At 38.6% G+C, this 25,835-nt stretch overlaps 1 protein-coding gene across 10 annotated transcripts in view; it reads left to right on the forward strand.

Moving 5' to 3' along the window:
* Positions 1-25,835, forward strand: part of Akap13 (A-kinase anchoring protein 13) — a 283,132-nt gene that overhangs the window by 151,324 nt on the left and 105,973 nt on the right. For 9 of the 10 annotated variants that reach the window (XM_045145632.1, XM_045145633.1, XM_045145636.1 and 6 more), the window contains one exon: positions 3,080-3,171. In XM_045145632.1, the coding sequence (XP_045001567.1) occupies positions 3,080-3,171 (92 nt within the window). Of the gene's footprint in view, positions 1-3,079; positions 3,172-23,533; positions 23,767-25,835 lie in introns of those variants that run through there. The other variant, XM_004658170.2, reaches the window with a different exon arrangement.

Here is a 25,835-nt window from a genome sequence, read left to right on the forward strand (position 1 = left end):
TGTAGAATCATAAAGCATAATGATGAAAAGAATGTCTTTCATTCTGAGAAAATTTAAAGTCTGAGTTGTTCATTGAACAGTTTTAGGTACAGTTTTAAACGAATGTACGCAATGGTATTAGGTCATTAGTTAAGTTGCTGTGGGTGTGCTCCCTCCTTTTCCTGCCTGAAGAACAGACCTGCAGGCTCATTGCCTGTTGCTTTTGGGCAGAGTCTGGGAATTCAGGACCCTGCACAGCACAAGGGATAGGATGCAGGATTTCCGCCCAAGCCCAGTCTGCTGAGCTGCTGTCACTGGGCAGACCATGTGTCTGCTTATCTTGGTGAGCAGCTGCACAGAGCCGATTGCTCACACAGCAGCCTGTTCCGTCTGTGTGCAACCATGTCTAGAGACGGCAGAGAGGAACCACTGTTGCTCAGTGGAAATAAACTATCCGAATGAAACTTTTTACTGGGGTTGAGACTGGAGTCAGAATTGGTCGCGATCTTGTCTTCTGAAGTTCTTAAAGGTCAGTTGGATGCGTACTTTTATAACACCACCTGCTGCCAGCTGTAGACAGAGGACCTGTCTCCATGTCTGCTCCTATGCTCTTGTAGGTAAGAGGTGCCAGTTTTGTTCTTACTATTTAGTAACTTTTTGCAGCTATTTTAACTTGGCAGTGCTTTTTAGTGTAAAATACCTTAGGAATATGACAGTGTAGAAGAATGGGGGAAAAAAGTTACTTAGGAAGAAGAGTAATCTAAACTCAATGGTTATTTCCCTAGTAAAGTACTTTTAGTTGTTTTAATCCCTATCTCAGCTGAGTGATTTAAGGAACCTGAGGAAGAATTTTTGGTGACTTCTGGCCTTTAGACTTATTACTGTTTTAGATTGACTACTATCTCAAAATTTGAATGAGGTCTCTAGTTTTTAAAATAAGCCACAACAACAAGTCTATTTTGGGGGCCCTGGCCGACTTAATTCAGAATCATGGGAGTGGCTGTAAGTTGATACCTAGCTATGTTCTTTTCATTTGGGTGCTCTTTGGCCACCCAGTCCGGAATTATTTCTCCTTCTGTTTCTGTGGTCAGAATTTTAACTTGAATAACTGTAAACTATGTGAGATTTGTGTCTGTAGTGCTTGATGAGAAAAAAGAATTTCAGACCTGATCTTAAGTAGTATACAACTGTAGTAAAGATACTAAAAGATGATGTTTATAATTTTAAAATTTTAAAAAGGAAGTATGATGAGAAATTTTGATACGGGTTTATAGTTGGATATATTTTGTGGAGATGAGTTACTTGTTCTGCTACCAAAAGGAGTCATAATAGGATTGGTGCTCCTGGTCTCCGACTACAAAATAAAAGTAGCCAGTGGTGAAGAAATGGGTGATTTCTTCATGAAATAGCCTGGGTTGAGGAAAGTCCCTGGTCACATTGCCTAAGAGAAAAAGCACCTGAGTGTGATCTCACAGCCAAAGGGTATTTTCTGTAAGGCTTGCATTCCATTCATGAATGTAGCTGTATTGTATTCTTTTATGAGTGAGAAGACATTGGTTTAGCTGCTGATGGGAAGAGCCAGTAGGAAGAAGGGAACATGGTCCTTGCCTCATCAAAAGCATCACTGTGTGTAGTTGGTATCTGGCTGAGCTGTACTAGTTATACCCCTCAGGTCTCAGTAATCACTGTTTACTGCTGTGACTGCCATTTACTGTTCATAGGTATAGTAAGGTTAGGCTGTGCCAAAAATCACAACCCCAAATGAATAAAAGTTATCTGCCCCCCACCCCATAGTTATTCCGAGTTACTTTAGAAATGTTTTTTCCAAGCAGTACTCATAAAAGAATTAATTATTCATGTTTTTTTTTAAATGATTTTAGCAGATTTTAATTATCTGGTCAAGCAAATTTGTCCACTCATTTGTAAATTACTGCTAAGATTATATAATTCTAAAGGCAAAGAATGGAGAGGCACAAATGCTCATTTATTGGAATGTAACTTTTCCAAATCAAGGAGACCTTTTGGCAGGTTACTCATGCTGCTAGAGGAGATCTTAATGTAATTTATTCTTTGATGGAAGAAACCTCCTTACTTTTTGTATAGACATTTTATTTGTACAGTACAGGAATTACAGATAAGTAACAGCCACATGGTCAAGAAATGACAGCTCCATTTGTACTTGGAATACTATAGTGAATCTTGACTATTTAGTCATCTTTCTCCTTTAAAGAAGTGGTAGAAGCCTAAATTTGCCTTGACCATGCTTTCTATCACTTCCTGTATTTGCTTGATAATGGGGAGGCCAAATAAGAAAAACCACAACCGTGGGTCTGTTGGTATGGATGGCCAGCAGTGAAAAACTGTAATTCTTGAGAAAATGTAACACAGCCTATTTTTCTAAGAAAAGGAGTTGCTAGGATGATAATGATGATGATGATGATGATGTTTTGATTGTGAAATAAAAAATAAGTCGGCATTGTGGTGCATGCCTTTAATCTCAGCACTTAGGAAGCAGAGGTAGAAAGATCACCAGGAGTTCCAGGCCACCCTGAGACTACATAGTGAAGTCCAGGTCAGCCTGGGCTAGAGTGAGACCCTGCCTCAAAAAACCAAAAACAAAGTAATAGTCCAATTTTCCCAGTTGCAAGGATGAGTTGGATAAGGATGGATAATAGACTCTAAAAGTCTTATCCCAGAGGCTTTGTGTTATACAAATAAATGTCTCTTGCTTTTGTTTAATGGTGACCAAGACTGCCTGACCTCAGTTGTTACTCTTGATGTTTTGTAGCTTATGACTTTACTTTCCACATGCAGTTGATGCCATGTTTATATATTTTCAATGGTGAAAATGACTTTTGGTAGACAGTGAGTTGAAACTTACTACTCACATTTAAAGGAATAGTTACGTGATAGAGTAGCTCTGACTCAGTGTCAGAAATGCCTCAAGCTCCTGACGGTGCAAGGATACATTGCCATTTAATGGAAAAACAAACAAAACACTTGAAACCTGGATTCTTTATGTAAATACTAAGGCACAGAAACCTTTTCTTTTTCTCTTCCAAATACACTCACTCACTGTGTAACCCCTTGTTCTCTGCAGAAATGCCAGACACTAAAGTGCCTTGTGAAGAGGTGGGTGTAGGAAATGGAGAGATTACACCCAAGATGAAGCAAGGCCCACTGACACAGGAGGTAAGTGGTATCTCCAGTCTTGTGTGAGCAGAGTGGTTTTGGCTTGGTTAGCATGTCTGATTTATGACCTTGGTTTTTGTTGTAGGGTAGGGGCATGACAATAGTCTTCAACTTCTCTTGTTCTGTTACTGAAATGAGCGTGTGTTGTTGCACTTGCACCTTTATTGATAGTCATACTACACTGCAGAGTTTTTGAATGGGCATTCCTCCATGAATCCCATGGAGATAACAATGACAGACATTTCCCCACACAGACTTGGAAATTTTTCTTACAATGTCACATTGATGAGAATGACCACAAAAGGGGTTTTATGTACTGGTAGCACCAAAAGTGAGCTTTACCTTATTTTGTAGCTGTTGTAGTGATTTAAAATGTAAAGTGTTACTACTGGCAAAGGAAAGAAAGTTTAGTAAACTTTGCATAACAGCTTTAGAGATACGTTCATGTACAATTAAATCCACCCATTCACATAAATATATTCAGTGGTTTTTAGTATACTTAGAGTTATACAGTTGCCCCTGCTAACATTATGAACATGACTGCATTATTATCATCTCAAAAAGAAACCTCATGTTCACCAAACCCTCCTGTTGTCGCCCTTCAGCTACTGGCAGTCAGTCACTAATCTACTTTCTCTCTATCTGCCCTGTTGCAGTTAGCTGGGATTAACATCCAACTAGACACAGTTTATGGGAGGAAGAGGTAATAAATGAATATGTAAATAAATCCAGAGGAACACCATGAATAATAAGCTGGCTCCCTGTCGTATATCCAAGCAGAGAGACACTACCAATAAGCACACAACAGCCAGAGCTCCAAAACTGCTCTCCACACACCTTAGTACTGGATATGGATCTGCCCCCAAACACACCTTATGGTTAGAGGCCAAGATCTACCCCTCCCCCCATTGACCCACCTCTTGTAGCGCTGCTGGAGACCCAAGTTACAAGCTCAGTTCTTAATCAAAAACACCTCAGTCTGTGGGACCATATGTTCAAACAACCACATATCCCTTCAAGAACTTCATGTTAATGAATTGTACAATATGTTCTCTCTCTCTCTTTTTTATTTTGGCCCAGATTCATTACATAGCATAGCATTTTGAGTTTTCCTCATGTTGTAGCAGTGATTATTATTTCACTTCCTTTTATTGCCAGATGGTATTCCATTTTGTACATGGACAGCATTTTAGTGTGTATTTGGAATGTTTCCAGTTTGGGGATATTAAAAATAACCCTGCTTCTGTGCACATATATGTACAAGTTTGTGTATACATGTTTTTATGTAGCTAGTGGTGGAATTGCTGGGCCATACATTAATGTCATATGTAATTCAGTTGTCATTAAAAATATTCTTTCTTGGTTTTGAAATTATTTCTCTTTTGGTTTAAAGCTATTAACTTTTAAAAGAAGGAACCTCAGGGTTGTTGAAAGGATATTGTGCTCTGCTTTAAATTTCATTCTGGCCAAAGAAGAACATTGAGGAAATTGAGAAATAAGTTGTCCTTAGAAAGTCAGGCTTTTTTGGTTAGACTTGACAGTGCACAATTTTTTATTTTTTATTTTTTCAAGGTAGGGCCTTATTCTATCCCAGGCTGACCTAGAATTCACTCTGTAGTCCCAGGCTGGCCTAAAACTCACAGTGATCCTCTTACCTATGCTTCACAAGTGCTGGGATGAAAGGCGTGCACCTCCATTCCCATTAAAAGTGCACCATTTTTGCTCTTCAAAGGACTAAGTGGCATTTTTTTAAAATTAAAGTTATCATATTTGGTAAAGAGACCTGTACCACCCCGAAGTGTTTGAAGTACATGACTGGTAAAGAAGCCTCATTTGTTGGAGTGTGGTGGTATGAAGGTGCTGGCTGTTCTAACCACACCTCTTTTGCAGATATTTATGATTAGCTTCTGTGTGGCTACTTGCATGTTTCTTTGCTGCAGAGCTCCTCACAAAGCTAAAGAACAAGCTCTTATCACTGAAATGAAATGTCTCTGGGTTCCCGTACCCCTCCTTTTCTTCTTATCATTTTCCCTATAATTTCAGGAGTTAAGAGACAGGGAATACACCTGGTTGGTCGTCATTTCTCATCAAAGAACAGAATCTGAAAGAATCCTTTAACTAGCATTAGACCCAGGTAGAAGGAGGGGAATGTGGAGCTTTATTTCTCTTAAGGCTTAACATAGCACTTGCCTGCCTCTTGACTCCCAACCCTGACTGCTGTGGGTATTTTATGGAGCCATGGAACAGGTTTGGGTCTTGCTGGGGGAATCTCTATACTTTATGCTTTGGGTCTGCTTCTACCTGGTATCGGTGAAGAAAACATCTGCCAATAGGATGTTCAGTTCTTATAGATTTTCTGGCCTAATGGAGGGTTTTGTGTTGAAGCATTGTTTAGAATCTTAACTTCTCCCTGGTGCTGTGCCACACTCACTCTACTTGCTGTGAGTTGAAAGGACACAAGCTTTATTTTTTTCTGTTTTATTTTCTCTCTTTTTACATAATATTTCTTTGTATATTCATAATCAAGATTTTCACTGAGTCAGGAGACAGCAGAGGTGAGTAGTAAGGTTTTAGACTTTATAGAACAGTTTCTGTCATTGCTTATGACCTTTGCCATTTGTAGTATGAAAGCAATAGACAAGTTGCAAGTGAGTAAATGCGACTATAGTTTAATAAACCCTTATTTGTGGACACAAATTTGAATTTTATATGATTCTCACAGTATGATGTATCTTGATTTCAGATTTTCCCCTGATCATGTAGAAATGTTAAATCTATTCTACTTTTTTCATGGACTATATGAAAATAGTGGTATGGGCCACTAGTGATAGTATGAGAGCCCCTGGTGGTGAAAAAATACTTGTGTGCAGGTGGATAACAAGAAAGAGGAAGCAAGCAGATTTCTTTTTCCTTCCCTTCCCTTCTGCTCACCTCCCATTTAAAAGTTTCTTTTTCAATGTTAGACATGAGTAGCACACATATAGGAAGCTGAGGCAGGAGGATTTCCATGAGTTTGAAGCTAGTCTGGGCTGCATAGTAAGTTTAAGACCAACCTGGGCTACATATAATGAGACCCTGTCAACAAAACAAAAACAAAAAACATTTTCTGGTAAAAACTCTTAATTACTCAACTATAGTTTGGGGTAGAGGGTTCTAGTTCTGTCTGTCCTAAAGTCGATTTTTTTTTTAAGGTAGAGTCTTGCTCTCGCCCAGCTTGACCTGGGACTCACTTTGTAGTCTCTTGCTTGGCCTCGCACTCATGGCAATCCTCCTACCTCCACCTCCCAGGTGCTGGGATTAAAGGTCTGCACCACCACAACTAGGCTTAAAGTAGGTTTTTGACTTAGCCACTGTCGAATTCAGTTTTCTCATCTCTGTCCATCATCTTAGCCTTAACCTTCTAGCATCTGTTTGCATTTGGAAAAGGGAACTGGGCTTGTGGTTGTAGTTCACCGTGGTGGAGCATGCATTTATTATTATTTAAGCTGAACTTTCTGACATGCCCAGGCTGTGTGTCAGACTTGGGAATAGGCTGGTCATAGCTTCATTGACTCACTCTCTTCCAAATGTTATACATAACAAATGTATGTGTCTTATGACTTAAAAACTGGAACAATGGGGACTTTGTGGCAATTTTCTAGTAAAAGTAAATATCAAATCCATTTTAAAGGAAAAAGCTACAGTTGAGTTCCTTTTTTCTTAGTTTAGGGATTTGATGCCAGACATAGAAACCAGGTAGTAGCTTCTCATTCCTTAACCTACTTAAAACGTCCTGTAAACAGTTTAAAGAATAAGTGTGGAACTGGGTATAGTGGTGCACGCCTTTAATCCTAGCACTTGGGAGGCAGAGGTAGGATGACTATGAGTTCAAGGCCACTCTGAGAGTACATAGTAAATTCCAGGTCAGCCTGAACTAGAGTGAGTCCCTTCCTCAAAAAAAAAAAAAATATATATATATATATATGGAAAAGAAAGAAAGAAAAAGTGCTCTAAGATCATGGTTCATTGAGATTAATGTTTGCTTATGTTCTCAGGAAAATCAAAGTGTGTGTGTCAGGTGCTACAGATTTCTGAAATGTCAGGTTGGAAATTGTTCACAATTTAGGATGCAAAGCCATTTATAAAAATAAAGATCGTGCACATAATCATCTTATGGTTGTGATTTGTTGAGTATTGCCAAAGTTTCAAAATTATTTATTTATTTATTTGAGATAAAGGAAGTGTGAATGAATATGGGCACACCAAGGCCTTTAGCCACTGCAAACAAAATCCAGATGCATGCACCACATTGTGTATCTGGCTTTATGTGGCTACTGGGGAATCAAACTTGGGTCCTTAGGCTTTGCAGGCAAGTTCCTTAACCATTGAGCGACATTTCCATCCTGCAAAGTTTTAATAGTTGTTACAGTTTAATATTCAACATTGCCTCCTCTTTTCTGATTTCAGGGCTTTGAGTTTACCTTTTGTTGCCTTTCCTCTTGAGCAGTGATTATATTTGTGTGTATGTGTCTATGTCTGTCTGTCTGTCTGGCATACACATAACAGCTTCAACTTAGCATTATTGCATTTAAAAACTTCACGTTATCATATCTTCTTCACCTTTTAAATAATGTGTAGCTTATAATGATTGAGACTCAGTTACTGCTCCTTGAACTCATGTCATAAACACCTCAGAAATAATATCATATAATAAGTTGGAAGACATGGGGACTTGTTTTAGTTTGAGGCTTTAAAGATTATCCAACACCTTTGGTTTATAAAAGAGAAAGATTCAGGATTATTAAATACCTTGTCTTGCTTTATAATTAGTTAACTGTTGGTGGGAAATCTTTTTGTCTTTTTTTAGCAGGTGCCTTCGAATGATACTCATTCGTACTAAAATTCTGAACGTATTACATTGCATTGTCATGCTTTCTATAGTAATATGAAGAATTTTTTTTTCTTTTTTGGTTTTTCGAGGTAAGGTTTCACTCTAGCCCAGGCTGACCTGGAATTCACTATGGAGTCTCAGGGTGGCCTTGAACTCATGGTGATCCTCCTACCTCTGCTTCCCAAGTGCTGGGATTAAAGGCATGAGCCACCACGCCCAGCTAAGAATTTTTTTTTTTTTCATTTTAGGATTTCAGCTAACTCTTTCTCTACATATTTTGGTTTCTTTTTGGAGGTAGAGTCCTATTCTAGCTGCCTCAAACTCAGCAATTATCAGTCTCCCAAGTGCTGGGATAACAAACATGAGCAACCATGCCCTAATATATTTTAAAAGTCTTATGTTCTTATGTAATCTGTTTAGCTGCAGCTAAACATCACTAAGATGTTCTTTGTCCTAAGATCTTATTTTCGTAGCAGAACTTAGTAAGATTTCTGTACATCTGCACTCTGTGTTGTTGTTTTTTTTTTTTTCCTATTCAAGGCATGGTCTCATTTTACTCTATCCCAGACTGGCCTCAAACTCACAGTGATCGTCCTGTCCCTGCCTCCCAAGTGCTGGGATCAAAGGTGTGTGATTACCACCATGCCTAGCTGCATTTTATATTTCTAACAGAATGATATGAAAAGATATAGGGCACATGCTAAGTGGAAAGCATAAGATGATATTGAATTTGTACATCTAGAAAAGAAAGCCTTTTTGGACCATTCCGGTTAAGAGAATGATCCACTGGAGTCTGGGGTCAGTTTCACACTTTTCTGTCCCTGCCCCTGTGATATAACTAACATCTCCATGTTTAAGGATCTTTCTAAGATAAGGTCAAGTTCATTCAGAAAGAGCTTTCCTGCTTATGTTATATCTGCACTGAGATATCTCTGAACTGACTCATTTTCCAAATGCACATTGCATAATCTTACTAGTTCTGTGGGACAGTTAATCCTAAAAGTCAGTGTATCTTGTCAGGATGCCCTTGGACCTAGCAGCAAAATGTTGAAGAGCAAATGTGTTCAGGGACAACTATAAAATCCAGTATGTTGAGGTTTAGGTAACCGAGAAAGTGTATTCTTCATTTAACATACTTACGCTATCAAGAAACATTTTTTACAGAACCATGAACTTCTCTATAGTTATAATACGTAGAGACATCAAATTAATTGAACTTTCATTCTAAACTATTTCCCCAACACTATTAACATATCTTTAGAGTTGTGGTCATTGCATTCTTGATTTTGAACCTCTTCTAGTTAACATCTTGAATTCTCTGTTCTCTTATTAAATAGGAACACTGTGTATTCTTTTTCTTATCTCAAGGGAGCAAACTTTCATTTCCATAAGCCCAGGAGTTTGGATAGAATTTTTCAATTTCTTTTGGCTGGTCATAGACATTATGCTCCTTCACATCATGAAAAGATGGCAACTGGGGGCTGTAGAGATAGCTTAGCAGTTAAGGCATTGGTCTGCAAAGCCAAAGGATCCTGGTTCAATTCTCCAGGACCCACATAAGCCAGATGCACAAGGGGGTGCATGCATCTGGAGTTCGTTTGCAGTGGCTGGAGGCACTGGCACATTCATTCTCTCCCTCCCTTCCTCTTTCTCTCTATCAAATAAATAAATAAAATATATTTTTTTAAAAAAGATGGTAACTGTCAGGCTATTGGTAACTAACCTGATAAGCTCTACACTGATTCTCAAAATTGCTTACATGATCTACCCCCCATCCAAAAGTTCAGTTTTCCAAAAGGTCCTCATAAGAATGTCTTTGTTAGCCAGATATGGTGGCTCTTAACCATAATCCTAGTTCTTGTTTTCCATGTCAACTGGGTTTGCTTTGCCTCCTCCCAGTCTTAGTATTCTGCTTCAAAAGTTTTATAGTTTTAGCTTTTAGTTTTGACATTAGGATTTGTCACAGTTTTACATGTCACATTAACAACAGCTTTGTATTTTGTACAGTAGGATTAGATCCTAGCTGTATGGAAAACACCTGAGAAGCTGTAAGGGGAGGACATCTTGGTTTATTGCATTCCCCACTAACAAAATGAGAATACTGAGTTTAATACATAATCCTATTGAACCTCAGTTTTCTTACCTCTAAAATGGAAAACCAAGAGCCAGGCATGATGAGCTTATCTTAATTCCAGCACTGGGAAGGCTGAAGTAAAAGTATTGCCATGAGCTGCAGGTCATCTTAGGCTAGAGTATGACCTGGCCTCCAAAAACAAATGTCTTTGCTGTCATATTTGCCCATATAGTTTATGGATTTTGTGTCCCCTAGAAAAAGGAAAACTTGCCTCTTTCTGAGTTGCCAACAATTTTTCTGTGCTCTCATTTAGCATTTAAGAAAACTAGGCCTACCTTCTTAATCACTTCTTTTGGGTACAACACTATAGCTAGCTCCAACACAGGGAAACTTACTCCTCAGCTTTTTCATGGAAGTGGTTTTTTTTTTTTTTTTTTTTTTTTTCCCCAGAATCTCTTTTTCTAAGTCTTCTGAAATGAAGAATTTCCAGGAGAATTTTTAATGGATTCTGCAGATTTTCAATATAGTTGTGGAAAAGACATGTCTCAAAAAGCCCCAGACTGTATGCCCACAAGTGGCAAAGAATCAGCCTTACATAAACTACTCAAAAGCAATGTATGTAATGGTATAATTTCATTTGAGGCATGGTCACACTGTAGCCCAGGCTAACCTGGATAGAACACACTCAGGCCTAGACTGCTCCTCAACTAACTGTGATCTTTGTCTGTCAGCCTTTCAAGGGCTTGAGCGATTCCACTTGGCTTGGCTCTACATTTTTATACAACCTAGACCAACTTGATTCTTCTAGTCTTTATTTTCTCTCATATATACTGGTTAATTTCTGGTGCTTGTTCTGCCTCTTTTTGAAAATTATGAATCATTGAGTTTACTTAGGGAGAAATAATAAATTGTAAGGTTTATGTATGGAGAATTCTGGCTCTTAATTTTTGACCTGCATACTTATGAAATGATTGTGATAAACACAGACCAGTTCATGATGCATGTGCTGCCTTGTGCATCTGGCTTGATGTGAACAGCGAGGAATTAAATTTGGGCCATCAGGCTTTGCAAGCATGTTCCTTTAAGTGCTGACTCATCTCTCCATCCCCATACTTCATTTTAAATTAACTCAGAGTTATCAGACCTTCTGTTAAGAATATGGATAATAATTTTAGATAATAGATTTTTAAAATATATTTTGTTTTTATTTACTTGAGAGAAAGAGGCAGACAGAGAATGGGCATGCCAGGGCCTTCAGCTGCTGCAAACAAACTCCAGGCACATATGCCACCTTGTACATCTGGCTGACATGGGTCCTGGAGATTCAAACCTGAGTCTATAGGCTTGACAGTCAAGCACCTTAACCTGTAAGCCATCTCTCCACCTCCTAGATAGTAGATTTTTTTTAAAAAAAGCTCTTGGAAGAAATTATCAATTATATCAGGCCACATTGGTGATCAGTTTATTTTGTGTGCTTCCTATTTACACTCTAATTTGTTTAGCACTTGATTCAATAAATGTTCACTAAGCCTCAGATATACTAGTTACTCAATACATTCAAAGGCTCATATTTCAGTGTGGAAAAAATAATTATTAAATGAATAGATGAGATAATATCTGAGTTAAAACAAGTCCTTGTTAAAATAATAGTAATTGGCTTATTTTTACCTCTCACTGAAATAGATACTGAATTCTTCAAAGGAAGCTTAAATAAGAGAATGGTGTGTTGTTCACTATACATGCTAGAAACACAATCTTTTGTATAGCCATTATTTCTACCAATAGACGAAGAAGGTAATCTTATAGAAAGAATTGCATTCCTTCTGAACCTGAGCTCTGTGTTCACCTTATGAACATAAACCCGAATTAGAGCTAGCTGCTTCTTTTGCTTCTTAAATGAGAAGGCTTCTATGGGGAAAAAAAAAAAAACTAAAAGAAAAATGTTAAATAATATGTTGAGAAAGACATAGAGTACATTGGTGCCTATAATTTGGGCAGTTAAAGACTTATTAGGTAGTCATAATGTTCTCCTTAAAAAAATGCCTGTTTATGGGCTGGAGAGATAGCTTAGTGGTTAAGGCACTTACCTGCGAAGCCTAAAAACTCATGGTCCCAAGTAAGCCAGATGCACGGTGACATAAGTGTGCAATGTCGCATATGTGCAGAAGGGGATGCACACATCTGGAGTTCATTTGCAGTAGCTGAAGGTCCTGGTGTGCCCATTCTCTCTCTCTTTACCTCAAATAAATAATTTTTTTTTTTTTCGAGGTAATGTCTCACTCTAGCCCAGGCTGACCTGGAATTCACTATGGAGTCTCAGGGTGGCCTCGAACTCAGGGCGATCCTCCTACCTCTGCCTCCCGAGTACTGGGATTAAAGGCATGTGCCACCACGCCCGGCTCAAATAAATGAATTTTTTTAAAGTACCTATTTAGTTAGGCCTTGCTGGCTACCACAGAAAGAGTAAGGGCACCTGCTGTAGATATAGTGGTCTGCTTCGTCTAGATTCAGGAGTAGTGATTTCAAATGTTTGTAATCTGTGAAGATGTCCTCGGGTTGACTTTATTTGTTTAATCATTTAATGAGATAAACACTTTTCCTTGGTCCAGGTATTATGTCACATGTCTAGAGAATTTAAAAACCTCTTGGCCTCTGCTTTTCATGTAGTTAAAGAAAGCAGGGATAATAAGGTACAGTTGCAGCATGGAACACAAGATCTGCAATATGGAAAATCAGGCTCCAGTCACATGCTTGTGTAGCACCGAGATGAGAATCTTTGAGAAGCACTTACCTGAAACCTAACTATTTTTTGGGTAACAGACATGAAACCAAGTGTTTCAGTGTTCCATAGAAAATAACAGGTATAGATTTAGGTAACTTTGCAGCTTTTTATTCCTTTCTTATTTTTAGTAGAAAAAAATATAAGTGTGTGTGTGTGTGTGTGTGTGTGTGTGTGTGTGTATAAAATTTGCAAGGGGAGAGAGAGAATGAATGAATGCATGCATGCATGCATACCCGGGCCTCGACCCTACAAACTCCAGATGCATATAACACTTAGTGGATCTGGTTTTACTTGATTAGACTTTTCAGGGAAGTGCCTTAATTGCTGAGCCAAGTCTCCAGCCTAGAAGTGAATTTTATGTGCAAGTCACACTGTGGTATGATCTGAATAAATTCCACATCCTCACTGTCATTTTTTCAGTGAATGCATCTTTCTTTTTATATGTGTTTATTGTAAATTACCTTTCATGAAATATAATGAAAATTGTTACCTATTAGGCAGGCATCTTGGGCTCCAAATGAGCAGCTTGCATGAGTCACATAGGAATCTGGGATTGTTTACTGGTGTTTTCTGGCAGCTATGTTACAGACAGATGTGAGGAAGTTTAGGAGAATTGTGCTTGATATTTCCTTCACTCAGGATATAGCATGGTAGCTCTGGGAAAACAGAATCATGGACCCACTTTCTCTCCCTCCCTCCGTCCCTCCTTACTGAGACAAGGTTTTAATCTGTAACCCGGGCTGGCCTTGAATTCCTGGTAATCCACCTGCCTCAACTTCTAGAGTGCTGGGACTAGATCCATGGCTCATCACCCCTGATGGTGTGGTTCTTTTTTCAATACCCATTATCTTGTGTTGCTTTGAAGATAACTTCTGGAAGATGTGCTTGTGGTCAGTCTTATTTCTGACATCATCAATTTATTTGTGAACCATTTTTTCCTCCTATTTTTTTCAGTTTTTCTCATGGACCAGCTACAAGTCACCCTTGAGTAAAAGAGGAAATGGCCTGGGCTAACTTAATGGGAGGATGTGTGTGATAAGCTATATACATGTAGTGTGCAGTCTATACTGTGGGCAACCATATGTTTATTCTAATGGTCTCATGAGTTCCCTCATTCCACCCCTATAAGACCGAAGACTTTGTGATGCCTCAGAGCAGCTCATAACAGGAGGAAAGAAGAAAGAAAGCACATATATATCCATGCACAAATCCCTTATTTTAGACAATTGGAACAAAGATTGCAACCACAAATTGTTCTGTTGGAATGTGCTCTTTTCCTCCGGATATGGCACATTTACAAAACTAAATCGAGCCATTTATAAACCTTTAGTGATTTGTACGCTGAGCATTATAATGGAAAGCAGGGTGCTGCCCACAGTAGGTAAAGTAAGACAATAGACTGTCTCTCAAGAAGCAAAGAAATGAACCACACATCAATACCTGGCACAACTGAGAGAAGGGATTGCCTTCTGTTTACGTTTCTCTACACTATGCCCCCTGTGTTCACTTGTGATGGCATTACACCTTCAGACATGATGTGGAATTCTGCTAACATGTTTCACTCACAGATTTTCCTTGTTGACTGCATTGCTTTCCTTAAAATAGGGAATCAGTCTTTCTTTCCAGTTCCAGAAAGTGATGCATGTGTCATGATTGTTTTGCCATAGAGCAGTTTCTGACTATAATGTCCATGTTCACAACACAATGAGCTGTGTTCTTCCTTAGGAGTCATTAGATTTCCCTAATGGAATGATGAAAGGAGGGAAATAGAGCTCTGGCCTGCTCCATCATTAGTGCTAAAACCTGGTGCTGTGTCTGCTTCACATCAAACTGAAAGGATCCTTCTTTTCCTTGTCTGAGACTTTTCTTTGCTGTCAGTCTGGAAAAGGAATTAAATTTTGGCTTTTTAAAAAATTGCTGTTGCACTGGACCCATTTAAAAGAATACTTGCCTCTTGCATGCAACTGTGTGTGTGTGTGTATGTGTGTGTGTATGTGTATGTGCATGCACCCCACACACCTACATGCACTCACACAAGGCTTTTCATAAGACTCTCCTGTTGGTTTGGATGTCATCCCACCATTATCCCTTCTTCCACAGCCACCCAGGCTGCTAGAGTCACTAGAGGTTCAAAGGTAATTTGGCTATGACAAATGCAGATGATTGGCATCTACTAATTAGTCAGTTATCCTGATTGCTTGGTTTTGATCTCATACTGGAAAATACTGTACTGTAAGTTTAGCTGGCCTTGGGTTTGATAGCTTACAATACCAAGTTTTCTAGTAGTAGCAGGATCACCATGAGTTTGTGACTGATCACCCTGGGCTACAGAATGAGATCCTGCTTCAAAAAATAAAATAAAATAATATAAATAAATAAATAAATAAAATGACCCTTCTTGAATGTGCTATGTTGTTCTGGGCTGCCTTCTTCATTTTCTATGGCATGCTGTCATGCTGTTCTTCCACACTAGATCATGGATCCAGTAGAACTGTGATAGGGCTCATCGGCTTCTCTGTACTTACTGCCTCCTCTCAGCTCTGCCTCAGGCATGTTTTCCTAGTCACACTGTCTCCCACACAGCAGGTACCTATGTTTATTGTATGGTGAATGTCTTTGGAGACAGGGATATAAAAAATGTTAGCAAAGCAGAACTTTCTATATTCTCTGAATTCTGTTTATGAGTCCATTTACCTCACCTTTTCATTAGCTTTATGCCCTTTAGAACATTTATAATCTTACATAGTCCCATTTTGAGCCAGACATGATGGTACAGGCCTTTAATCCCACCTCTTGTGAGGCAGAGATAGGAGGAACACTGTAAGTTCAAGTCCTGCCTAGGCTGCAGAGTAGTTTCAACTCAGCATGGGCTAGACTCTGCCTCAAAGGGAAAAGAAAAGCAAAGTCGACAGAAATACTTCCATTTACTCATTAGTTTCTGATAGGGTAATTTATTAGTAATGTCTCAATTATTATAGTGGCAAGATAGATACCCTTTTTTTTACGTAGAGCCTGTATGCCTATCAGAAATTTACAGGATATATGATTAAAAAAAATAAAACAGGCCAGATGTGGTGGCACATGCCTATAATCCCAGCACTTAGGAGGCAGAGATAGGAGGATAGCTGTGAGTTGGAGATCAGCCTGAAACTATACAGTAAATTCTAGGTTAGCCTGGGCTAGAGTAAGACCCTACCTTGAAAAAAAAATAATAAAGTTAGATAAATAAATCAGATTCTAAAACTTGACTGCCTGTGTCAGTTTGATCTACTCCTAAGAATAGGATTCCTACTTGAAAGACCCTCTATAGGCAGACAGGTGAATGCAGAGTATAAGTTGTTCCCTTTAATCACTGCTTCACTTTCTGCAGTTTTGCTTAACCTGTAGTCAACTGTATTGAGTAGAAAGTTCCAGAAATAAGCAGTGCATATGTTTAAACTTGCATGCTATTCGAAGTAGTGTTAAAATTTTATTTCACCCAAGTCATGACTCGATCCTTTGTCTCATGCGTCCATTCTGTATATATGACTCTCCATGATTCACATAATAGCCATCTTTATGTGACCAACTGTCGTGGTGTTTGAGCAACCCATCTTTACTTAGTAATAGCTCCAAAGTAAACCATGGACGGTCTCACACTTAACATTGATGCTGTGTTGTAATGCTGCAAGACGTACAGGTAAAACCAAAATATAGCATCGGTTCCAGGCATTCAGAGGTGATCATAGATCATTGGGCATTGTGGAAGTGATAGCATTTGAAGGGGTCTTAAATACTTCACTGGTTTAACATATATGGAGAATAACATGGCTGGATTTGGTCGTTAAGGTGTAAAATGTAGTATGTGACAAGTAGAGGAGGGAGGGAAAGAAAAAAAGAGAAGGGGGAAGGAACATAGTTGTAGTGCTAGGTTTCTCTGTCATTCACTGCTTTAGAGCCAAATGCTTCTTATCCCAATGGGTCAGAGTGCTATTCAGCCTTGTGGGTAGGGATTGTTGCAGGACATTTTAAGTTCAATCCAAATCAGTCACTTTGGGAGTGGCCCGGTAAAAAAAAAAAAAAAAAAAAACAACTATAGATATCTGGTATTTCTTCTTTCCCTTTGCCTCCTGTATGTTTTCAGTTGTGTCCTGAATTTTTAAAGAACTCTTTTAAGCATCTTGACATTCAGATGCTTTGTATGTTCTGTGGTGGTAGCTTCAGGCAGCCTTGTATCTTCTCCAGTATCCCTGTCTGCTCTGTAGTCCTATGGTTCAAAATTTATGCAGAGGGAACATGGTGGTCTGATTCAGCAGAAATGTTTGTCCTTTCAGTTCTGACTTAGGTTGAAATTTATCATGATTAGTTTGTGGATTAATGTAAAATGGTCTCTTTAGTAAGATAAAAGGTAACTGCTCATAAAGCAAGAATATTTTACAGCTAAAAGAATATTTCACAGTTATGGTACAAATACCTGGCATACATTAATACATTCATTCCTTATAACAGCCTCTTTCTTTTACTAGCTGCCTTTATTTTATTCCTATTTCACGTAGGAGAAATGGGGAATCTAAGGGGTTGTGTAATTTACTGCAGAGTTTATGCTCTTAAACCTGCTGGCCAATAGATTCAGTAAGTTGCTCAGTTGCCTTTTTGCATGCTTTGGTGTTGATTTTGTGAACACTGGTGCTTGTAAACATTTACATTAAGGAGCATTCTTCCCTCTTTATTTATTTACTTTCTTCTTTTCTTCTTTTCTTTTTTTTTTTTTTTTTTTTTTTGCTACTCTGTGGCTAGCAAGATCTCCTATAGTTTAGGCTGGCTTCAAACTTCCTGTGTGCCTGAGGCTTTTTTTTCCTTTTTTCTGTTGGTTTTTTCTTTAGAGAGAGGGAGGGAGACAGACAGAGAGAATGAGAGAATGGGCATGCCACTACACACAAACTCCAGATACATGTGCCACCATGTGCATCTGGCTTATGTGGGACCTGGAGAATCGAACCTTGGTCCTTAGGCTTTGCAGGCAAGCGCCTTAACCACCTCTACAGCCCTGAAGCTTTTTGAATTCTTGATCCTCCTACTTTTATCTCCCAAATGCTGGGATTACAGGCATGTGCCACAATGTCTAGCTTCTGCCTGTTTAAATGTGACTTTGTGATAAAATTCCTCTCTAATTATATTCTTGAAGTTTAATAGGATTTTCCAGAACATTAAAATATATGTTCTAGTTGAATAAAAGTATCAAAATGGAAGGTTTAAATAGTAGTGTCTAAATGAGTAGAATCAGGTTTATTGCTAGGGATTGCACATCCCAAACCTAACCCAATGGTTATCACTTTTTTCATATTGGATTTTTCTCTTTTTTCCTCGTTTTGTCTTTGAGACAATTGATTTTTAAAAATCATGTTATACATCTACATTTTTGGAAAGCATGACTATGCTGTGGTGTGTTTGCTGGGAGATGAGGAAAGTCTTCCATGGGAAGCTGAATCATTTTTTGGCTTGTTTAATGGAATGACTGTACTAGAGCTATTCTTTTTTGCTATGAAGATAAAAATCAAAAGAACAGTAATTTCCTAAAGTAATACATGTTCATATTATAGGGGATCAGATTTTTCCTAAAGTTAGTTACTTTTGACAGGTTATCTTAGCTGGCCAGGACAGCCTTTCTCTCTGTGTCTGTCTGTCCCTTCCTTCCACTGTGTGTGTGTGTGTGTGTGTGTGTGTGTGTGTGTGTGTGTGTGTGTGTGTGTGTTTTCATGGTCATACTGCCACAGTGCACATGTGGAGGTCTGAGGACAATTCTAGGTGTCAATCCTTACTTTTCATTTTGATTGAGTCAGGGTCTTGCATTGTTTGCCAGGACTTTTCAGAATTCTGTTTCTGCCTCTTCAGACTGTTCACCTTTTTTTGTATATTGATACTGGCATTTTTAATCTCTCATTAATAACTGAATTTTCTCAGCCTTTGGGGAATTATGTCTTATACTACATTAGCACACTGGAAGAAAAAAAAGAAAAGAAATGGCTGTGCTTTTAAGAGCTAGTGTCTGCGTAGAGGCAGAATAACACGGAGTACCAGTGGGCAATACAGGGCAGAGCACAAAGATCTAGAGGCCATATTTTGAAGGAAAATTATAAGGGGGAGGGGACTAGGTATAGATAAAGCAAGCTAACTTAGGATAGTAGGATTTGAAGAGTGGATTGTGGTTAAGGCTAATCGAGGGATAGTATCGCAGAGACCACAGTGTTCTGTATGCTGGAGGACTTGAAGTAGGGCACATCTTCATTTTGGAACTTGGAGACACCATCATATGTAATGTGTAATAGTGGAAAATGAAATGGGATCAAGATCATGGAGCATTATGAACTTTAGACAACAGAGATTAAACTGTATAAAACCAAAGACATTTCTTTCTTCCTGGAATGCTACATAAATTACATTGGTTCTGTCCAAATTCTGTATTATAATACCTACCTGTGCAGTTCTGTGGTTTTTAATGAGATCATAGATGAATGAAAATTGTTAACCGTGGTTAACACTTCTTTCTTTCCTTCCTTCTTTTCTTCCCATTTCATATGAAGACTAGAAGTAGAAAATAAAATACACAAAATATTGTCTAAATTCCTTTTCCTTTCTTCTCTGAATCCAGTCATATCCTTACAAGCTATAAGCCAAACTTTCTTAATGTCAGACTGACAATGTATGGTAGAGCAAGAAAGAACTTTAGATGTGATTCAGTATTGAACACCTTTCAACTTTTTATTCTGCAAATATAGATCCCAAGAACTACATTAATGTGTTCCAGGTTCTCAGGGACACACAGATAGTGGCTCATCTAAGACAACCAAGAATTCTCTACTTTCACTCCAGTCTTTTGTATTCCCTGTGAAGATTATATTGATTGATTATTGTGGAGTACTGGGCTGATCCCCAGGCAGATGCTGATATCTTTTGTTATTAGGAATTTCAGGAAAAATGTTTAGTAGCTTGAGGGATTCCTTCTCTTCAGGCCATTAGTGTTGGATTTTCAGCATATCCACTAGGTAGTGACCTAATTCAAAAAGTTCTTACGGGATTTTAAGACAGGCTTTGTCCTAACTGGGACTAAGGAGCTACCAGTGTTGATCTAAGTATATTTAAATCTTGTAATTAGATAAATCAAGAAAAATTTTATTCATAGACAGAAATGAGGTAAACGAAAAGTGTGTGACAATATTCTTTTTCTTTCTTTCTTTCTTTCTTTCTTTCTTTCTTTCTTTCTTTCTTTCTTTCTTTTTTTTTTTTTTTTGAAGCTAGGAATCCACGTATGGCATGAGATCATCGAACAATTCTGTTTGCATCTCTTAAAGAACTTGGTGCTCCTTGTAGATAAGAAGGTGGGATGATAGGACCAAGAGAAGGAACATTAGTATTTTAAATAACTACTGTTACAGTGCCTATAAATAATGTTTTGTGACAAGTACCCAAAACTAAAGGAACAGGGAAATATCCTCAAAATCTCCTTTAACTTTGTAACTCGGCTCTGGTTTAGATGTGAACTGATTGGTTGCTGTGTTTCAAAATCCTAACGGAGTAAGAGTTTTGTGGTTCCAGATGTTTCTGATGAAAACTTGGAATTGTCACATCAGCAGCAAAGCACAGTCTGCAGTTAGTTCTGTCTGGTGTTGGGGAGTGTGCTGAACAGATCCAGGGAGAGAAAAACAGACCTCCGCCCAGAGTATTTGTTCTTGAAGAAGAACCAGAGTAGCATGAACACTTTTTAATAGGTTTATGTGTACAGAAAGGTTATAAAAATCTACATTTCTAGCACAAAGCCAGCAGGCAAATAGAAAAAGATGAACCTATTTCTCAAACAGCAATCTTGTAGTTTAGAAAATTGTAATTATTATGTAAATGTTCCAAGAACATTTGTGTGTGTGTGTGTGTGTTTTGTTTGTCTCTTCTGCGTAACGCAGAATATGTTAAATTGATACAGATTATCTCCATTTAAGTTACTAGTTGGATGGGGTTGGGATAGAAATGCTTTATGGTGATTGAAGCCTCTCTGGTCCCTAGAGAGGTTCCTGGGAACCTTGGAAGCAGGAAACATTTGATTCTAATTAGAGCAAAAGGGAGTGGCAGTGAGGAACAAACCATATCAAGGCTAGAAGGGGGAGGCAGCTTTGTATTCACATGGGAAAAGGGAGAATTCTATATTCTAGCTTGGTGAAAGTTGATGCAAAAAGGAAATGGTAAAGGCTCAGTTTATCTATACATCAGAGTCTGTAAGATCATTCCCTCTGTGTCCTATATGACATAGTTGTGTTTGTAAATCCATGGCCAGATTTCCATGCTTTTGGTTGGTCTGAACAAGAGTTTTATTTACAGCTTCTTAATCTCTCTAATTGTCTTGCTTCTACTGTTTTTAGCATTGTCGCTACTGAAAAGTAACATATACTTCACTGAATGTGTTGCTGACATCACAGAGCCAAGGTTCCAAGGTTTTTCTCATTGTGCAGTGGAAGGGAGGTGCCACAGTGTACTTGGGAGGAATAAAGGAAATAGAAAGCTGTAGTTGGCCATAGCTGAAAGGCTGACAGAATCACTTGCAGCCTTACCTAGTTTATTGTATTTCTCTCTTGGAAGCTGATTATCAGCTTAAATGCCTGATGTGAGGAAAAGATAACTCATCTGTACCATTTATAGTTACTTTAAATAACAAACCAAGAGTAACAACAAAAAACTTGTTCTTACTTTGTTTGCAATGACAGAAATTGAGATTTTAAATCTGTTTTCTTCATTTCTTTTGTGGTACTTGAAACCTTGTGCTAACATTCTGCAGGTCTGGAAAGAGAAAATTCTCTTTTCTTCATTTTCTTTTCCTTTTTTTCCTTGCACTTTTGGTTTTCCTCGGGTCCTCTTCCCCCTCAGCTCGGTTATAATCTTAAGTAGGAGAATATCTAAAGTAGGTGAATTCTGGAATCCATACTGAGTAGAGCAGCAGCTAGAAAGTCCTAGAATGTGGGTAAACAGACACGTGAAGTAACAGTAGTACATTCAAGGCCAGTTAGTGAGAGAGAATTGAAGGTAGACTCTCAGTCACAAGAATTGGCATACACACATTCATTCCATCGCTTGCTCGCTCTCTTTAAAACTTTTCTTTAAAGCCCTTTTAGGGGCTGGAGAAATGACTCCCTTGCCACACAAGCTTGAAGGCCTAAGAGAGCCTAAGACAGCCTGAGTTTCATCCCCAGCACCCATGTAAAAACGTCGGCATGGCCACACACTCCTATAATCCCAATCTTGTGGCTAGGGGAGACAAGAGAACCACTGGGGCTGTTACGATGGTAGCTTCAGGTTCTGTGAGAAACTCTGGCTCAAGGAAACAAACCAAAAAAAAAAAAAAAAAGAAAGAGAGGAAGATGTACCACATTGTCCCGTGTCTCCATAACACATGCATACAGGTCTCACATCTGTACACACACGTTCATACATTAAGCACATAAACCAGACCACACAAACTACATACAAACCACACATAAAAAAATAAAACCCTTTTATCAATCTGCCCTCCCCAAGACCTCAAACAAAACAACACCTTAATCCTTGATTTCTAAATCTTGCTAGACATTTTTATAGCCACTTGTAGATCTTAGAGACATAACTGAAATATTTGCCTAACATTACTAAATTATTGGTTTCTCTTCTACCATATGTGCTTTGGGTAGATTCATTGCTCTAGATTTCTGGTGTTTAGGGTAATACTCTGTTCCTTTATTAGCACACCAGCCTGACATCAGAGGACTCCACTTGGGCTCTTGCAGTGCCTGACAGTGCCTTTTTCATAAGAGACATGTGAGGAGGAGGAACAAGAGGAAGCGGGTTGGAAAACGAAGCCTTGTTTTTTTTCTCTGTAGATGAATCATGTTCCCACCGCAGCAATTAGGTTTTCAAACCTCCAAGGCTGTGGTAGAGCGAAAGGGCAAGTAGTGACGATCTTGAGAGAGAAGGAGAAAAGGGTGGGGAGACGGAGGAAGTGCTGGTGAGGCTAGCCAAGGAGGGAGGACAGCTGGAGGAGTGGTCTGTTTTCCTTTTGCTTGCTGTCCTTAGATATTTTCAGTTTAAATCAAAACCCAGCCCAGCCGTATGGTGAGCAAGAGACAGACTCTAAAGACTTACTTTGAAAAAAAAATCTCCAGTTTTTTTCCTCTTCCCTTTATTTCTTCCTTCCTTTTTTCTTGTGTGTCCCCATAAGGGAAGAGGAATTGGTTTTCCTTGTCTTTGTTGTTGTTTCAAGGAAAAACAATTTAGTGTATTTTCTCATGCCATCCTTTTGCAATAACCATCTTCCTCTCCTCATTCCCATCTTTCTCTGTTTGTGGCAAAGTATATACTGGCTTTTTACTACCTGCTTTGGGCTTTTTTCCCCACATGCCAACCATTATGCTTAACCAGTTCATTCTTAGATTTTTTACCGGAGTTGTCAGCAGTGATGGAAAAGATCTGCACTTCACTTTCAGTCAAGATTTGTACAACGACAATCTTGAGGAATTCATTGCTTATATTATGAATTATAAATTCATCATATCAGTGCTCTGAAGTTGCCAGAAAGTTCTTTTTCATTTCATGGAGTTGGAATCTGCTAGATTTTTTTTTTAATTTCATTTTTGAGTTTGAGGGTTTTCTATATAAAGAAATCTGGAAGCAGAGCTCTCTTCTCACCCACTGTGAGAAATTGGAACCTTGGACTTGAGTGAGCATAGTGGTCCCCAAGTTAATATTGGATATATTTCTGCATTTCGTCTTTTTTTTTTCCTGCATCTGTACAAAATGTATGAACGGCACAAGAGGCGTTATAGCCTGTGTGACATCTCCAAGGTGGACAGAACTGTGGATGTGGTATTGCTGAAGGTAAGAAAGGGCCACTCCATATATTCTGAAGTTTCCCAGGCTATGGTCTGTCTGTATCTAGTATGAGTATCTCTGTCCTTCCTACACTTGGGATGAAGTCTGAGAAGGTCTGGACTAAACATTTTGTGAGAAAGACAAGGGGTGGTTATGTGAAATTCTTCAAAGTATTAATTACCTCAGCAGAAGCAGCGGGTGTTTGAGAAATTATTATTGTAATGTAATTTGGGTTGCTTTAAATTGATCTTATGTGCTAGAGAATCTCATACTACTAAAAAAAAAAAAGTTAAGAAATTCACTTTCAGCACTGCTCTTGCACAGGGTGTCTGCTCCTCTGTTCTTACTTCTCCTAGTAGTATTCCTCCTCCTTCCCTGTGCCTGGTTGTCTTCTCTGTCTGTCTTTATGCCTTTCTGTAGGTTCTTCAGACTTGTATCTGGGTATTTTCTATGAGTTGTTCTCCTGCTCTCTCATCCCTAGAGACAGAGAGAGAGAAACCACATTATTTCTTCTGTAATGGTCTCCCATCAACCCACTAATTGAAGCAGCAAAAGTGCTCTTTAGATTTGACTACTTTTCTGAGGAAGCTTCTGTCTCTGTTGATAGCTATATTTGTTTTTTTAGGCACTAACGATGTTGAATATCTAAGCAGTGGAGGCTAGGGATAGGCCAAGTTGCTCATAGAAGGCATCCTTGTCTAAAATTAGTAAGGACTTCTCTAGCCAGTAAGATGGGAGTCTGGGAATATTGGACAACTCAAGGAGCACTTTTTGGAAATTTAGTTGTGTTCTGGCAAAGCCAGGGGAAACTGGAAGCCAAACAAGTATTTCACAGAAGCCCAAAGTACTTAAATATCTAAACTTGTCAGGGTGAGGGTAGATGTTATAAAGAGGGTGTGATTTTCTAATAAAGTTATAACATATAAGTCAGTTATGGATGGAAATTATGAATAATGGTATACTGTTGATATATCAACTGAGAATAGTACTTGAAACTTCCTGTGGTTGTTTTTTTTCTTTTTTCTTTTTTGAGCCAGGTCGCCAAGGGTGCTTCGAACTTGAGATCCTCTTGCCTCAGCCTCCCAGGTGCTTATATTACAGGTGTGGGCTACCATACTCCGTAACTGTCAGATTCTTTTCTTTAGTAAGGCTGACAAATAAGCTCCAAAGGCTAGACACCAAAGCCAGTGAAATTGCATATTGGGCAGAGGAACTAGGAAGAGGAGGAGGAGATGCAGATTTGTGATGGGAAATTGTCACTGTCTCCCTTGATCACTATCATGTGCTGGCTTCACTTGCCAGATATAGTGGACAAGACTTGGTAATATGGTTTTGTGTCTGCTTGTTACAGGGTATTGGATTTAGTTTCTCTGAAAAGTGATTTTATCTGAGAGATCACAATTATGCTTTAAAAATTGTGTCCTTTTTAGTGTATATTTAGAAGAGGCTAGTTTTTAGGACTTTCATTGGCATAATGCCTTATAATTTTGAATGGGGCATGGGGAGCAGCAAAGTAATTGTGAATGTCACAAAGAATTTCATGCACTTTAAAATGTTTTTGTTATTTATTTGAGAGAAAGAGGCAGGCAGGAAGAGTAACATAGGTGTGTCAGGATCTCCTGCCACAGACACATGAGCCACTTATGGGCACTGGGGAATCAGACCCAGGTATAAGGCTTTAACCACTGAGCAATTTCTGCAGCCATATCTGTATCTGGCATTAAAAAAAAATGTGTATGTATGTATATATGCATGCATGCATTCATGCATGTGCTCATATATATGACATGAAAGCAAAGGTGGGACTATTTGAAGGTGGTGGTTGGGAGAAGAAACGGGAGGGTAAAGTACAAGAATACATGCAAATGTAAGAATGAACCCCACTACTTTGACTAAAATAAAATAAAATGAAAGGAACGCTAAAAATATGTATGGACATAAGAACCTTATATGAGTAGAACCAAACCAATACAGACTTATTGGCTCATTAATGCCACTTTATGTTTAACAGATCCTTTTGTCGGGTAGTTACTATTTTATCTCATATTTGTATGAAGAAATACTAGAACCATTTT

This window comes from Jaculus jaculus, chromosome 3 (assembly GCF_020740685.1).
Source record: "Jaculus jaculus isolate mJacJac1 chromosome 3, mJacJac1.mat.Y.cur, whole genome shotgun sequence".
NCBI classification, from domain to species: Eukaryota; Metazoa; Chordata; class Mammalia; order Rodentia; family Dipodidae; genus Jaculus; species Jaculus jaculus.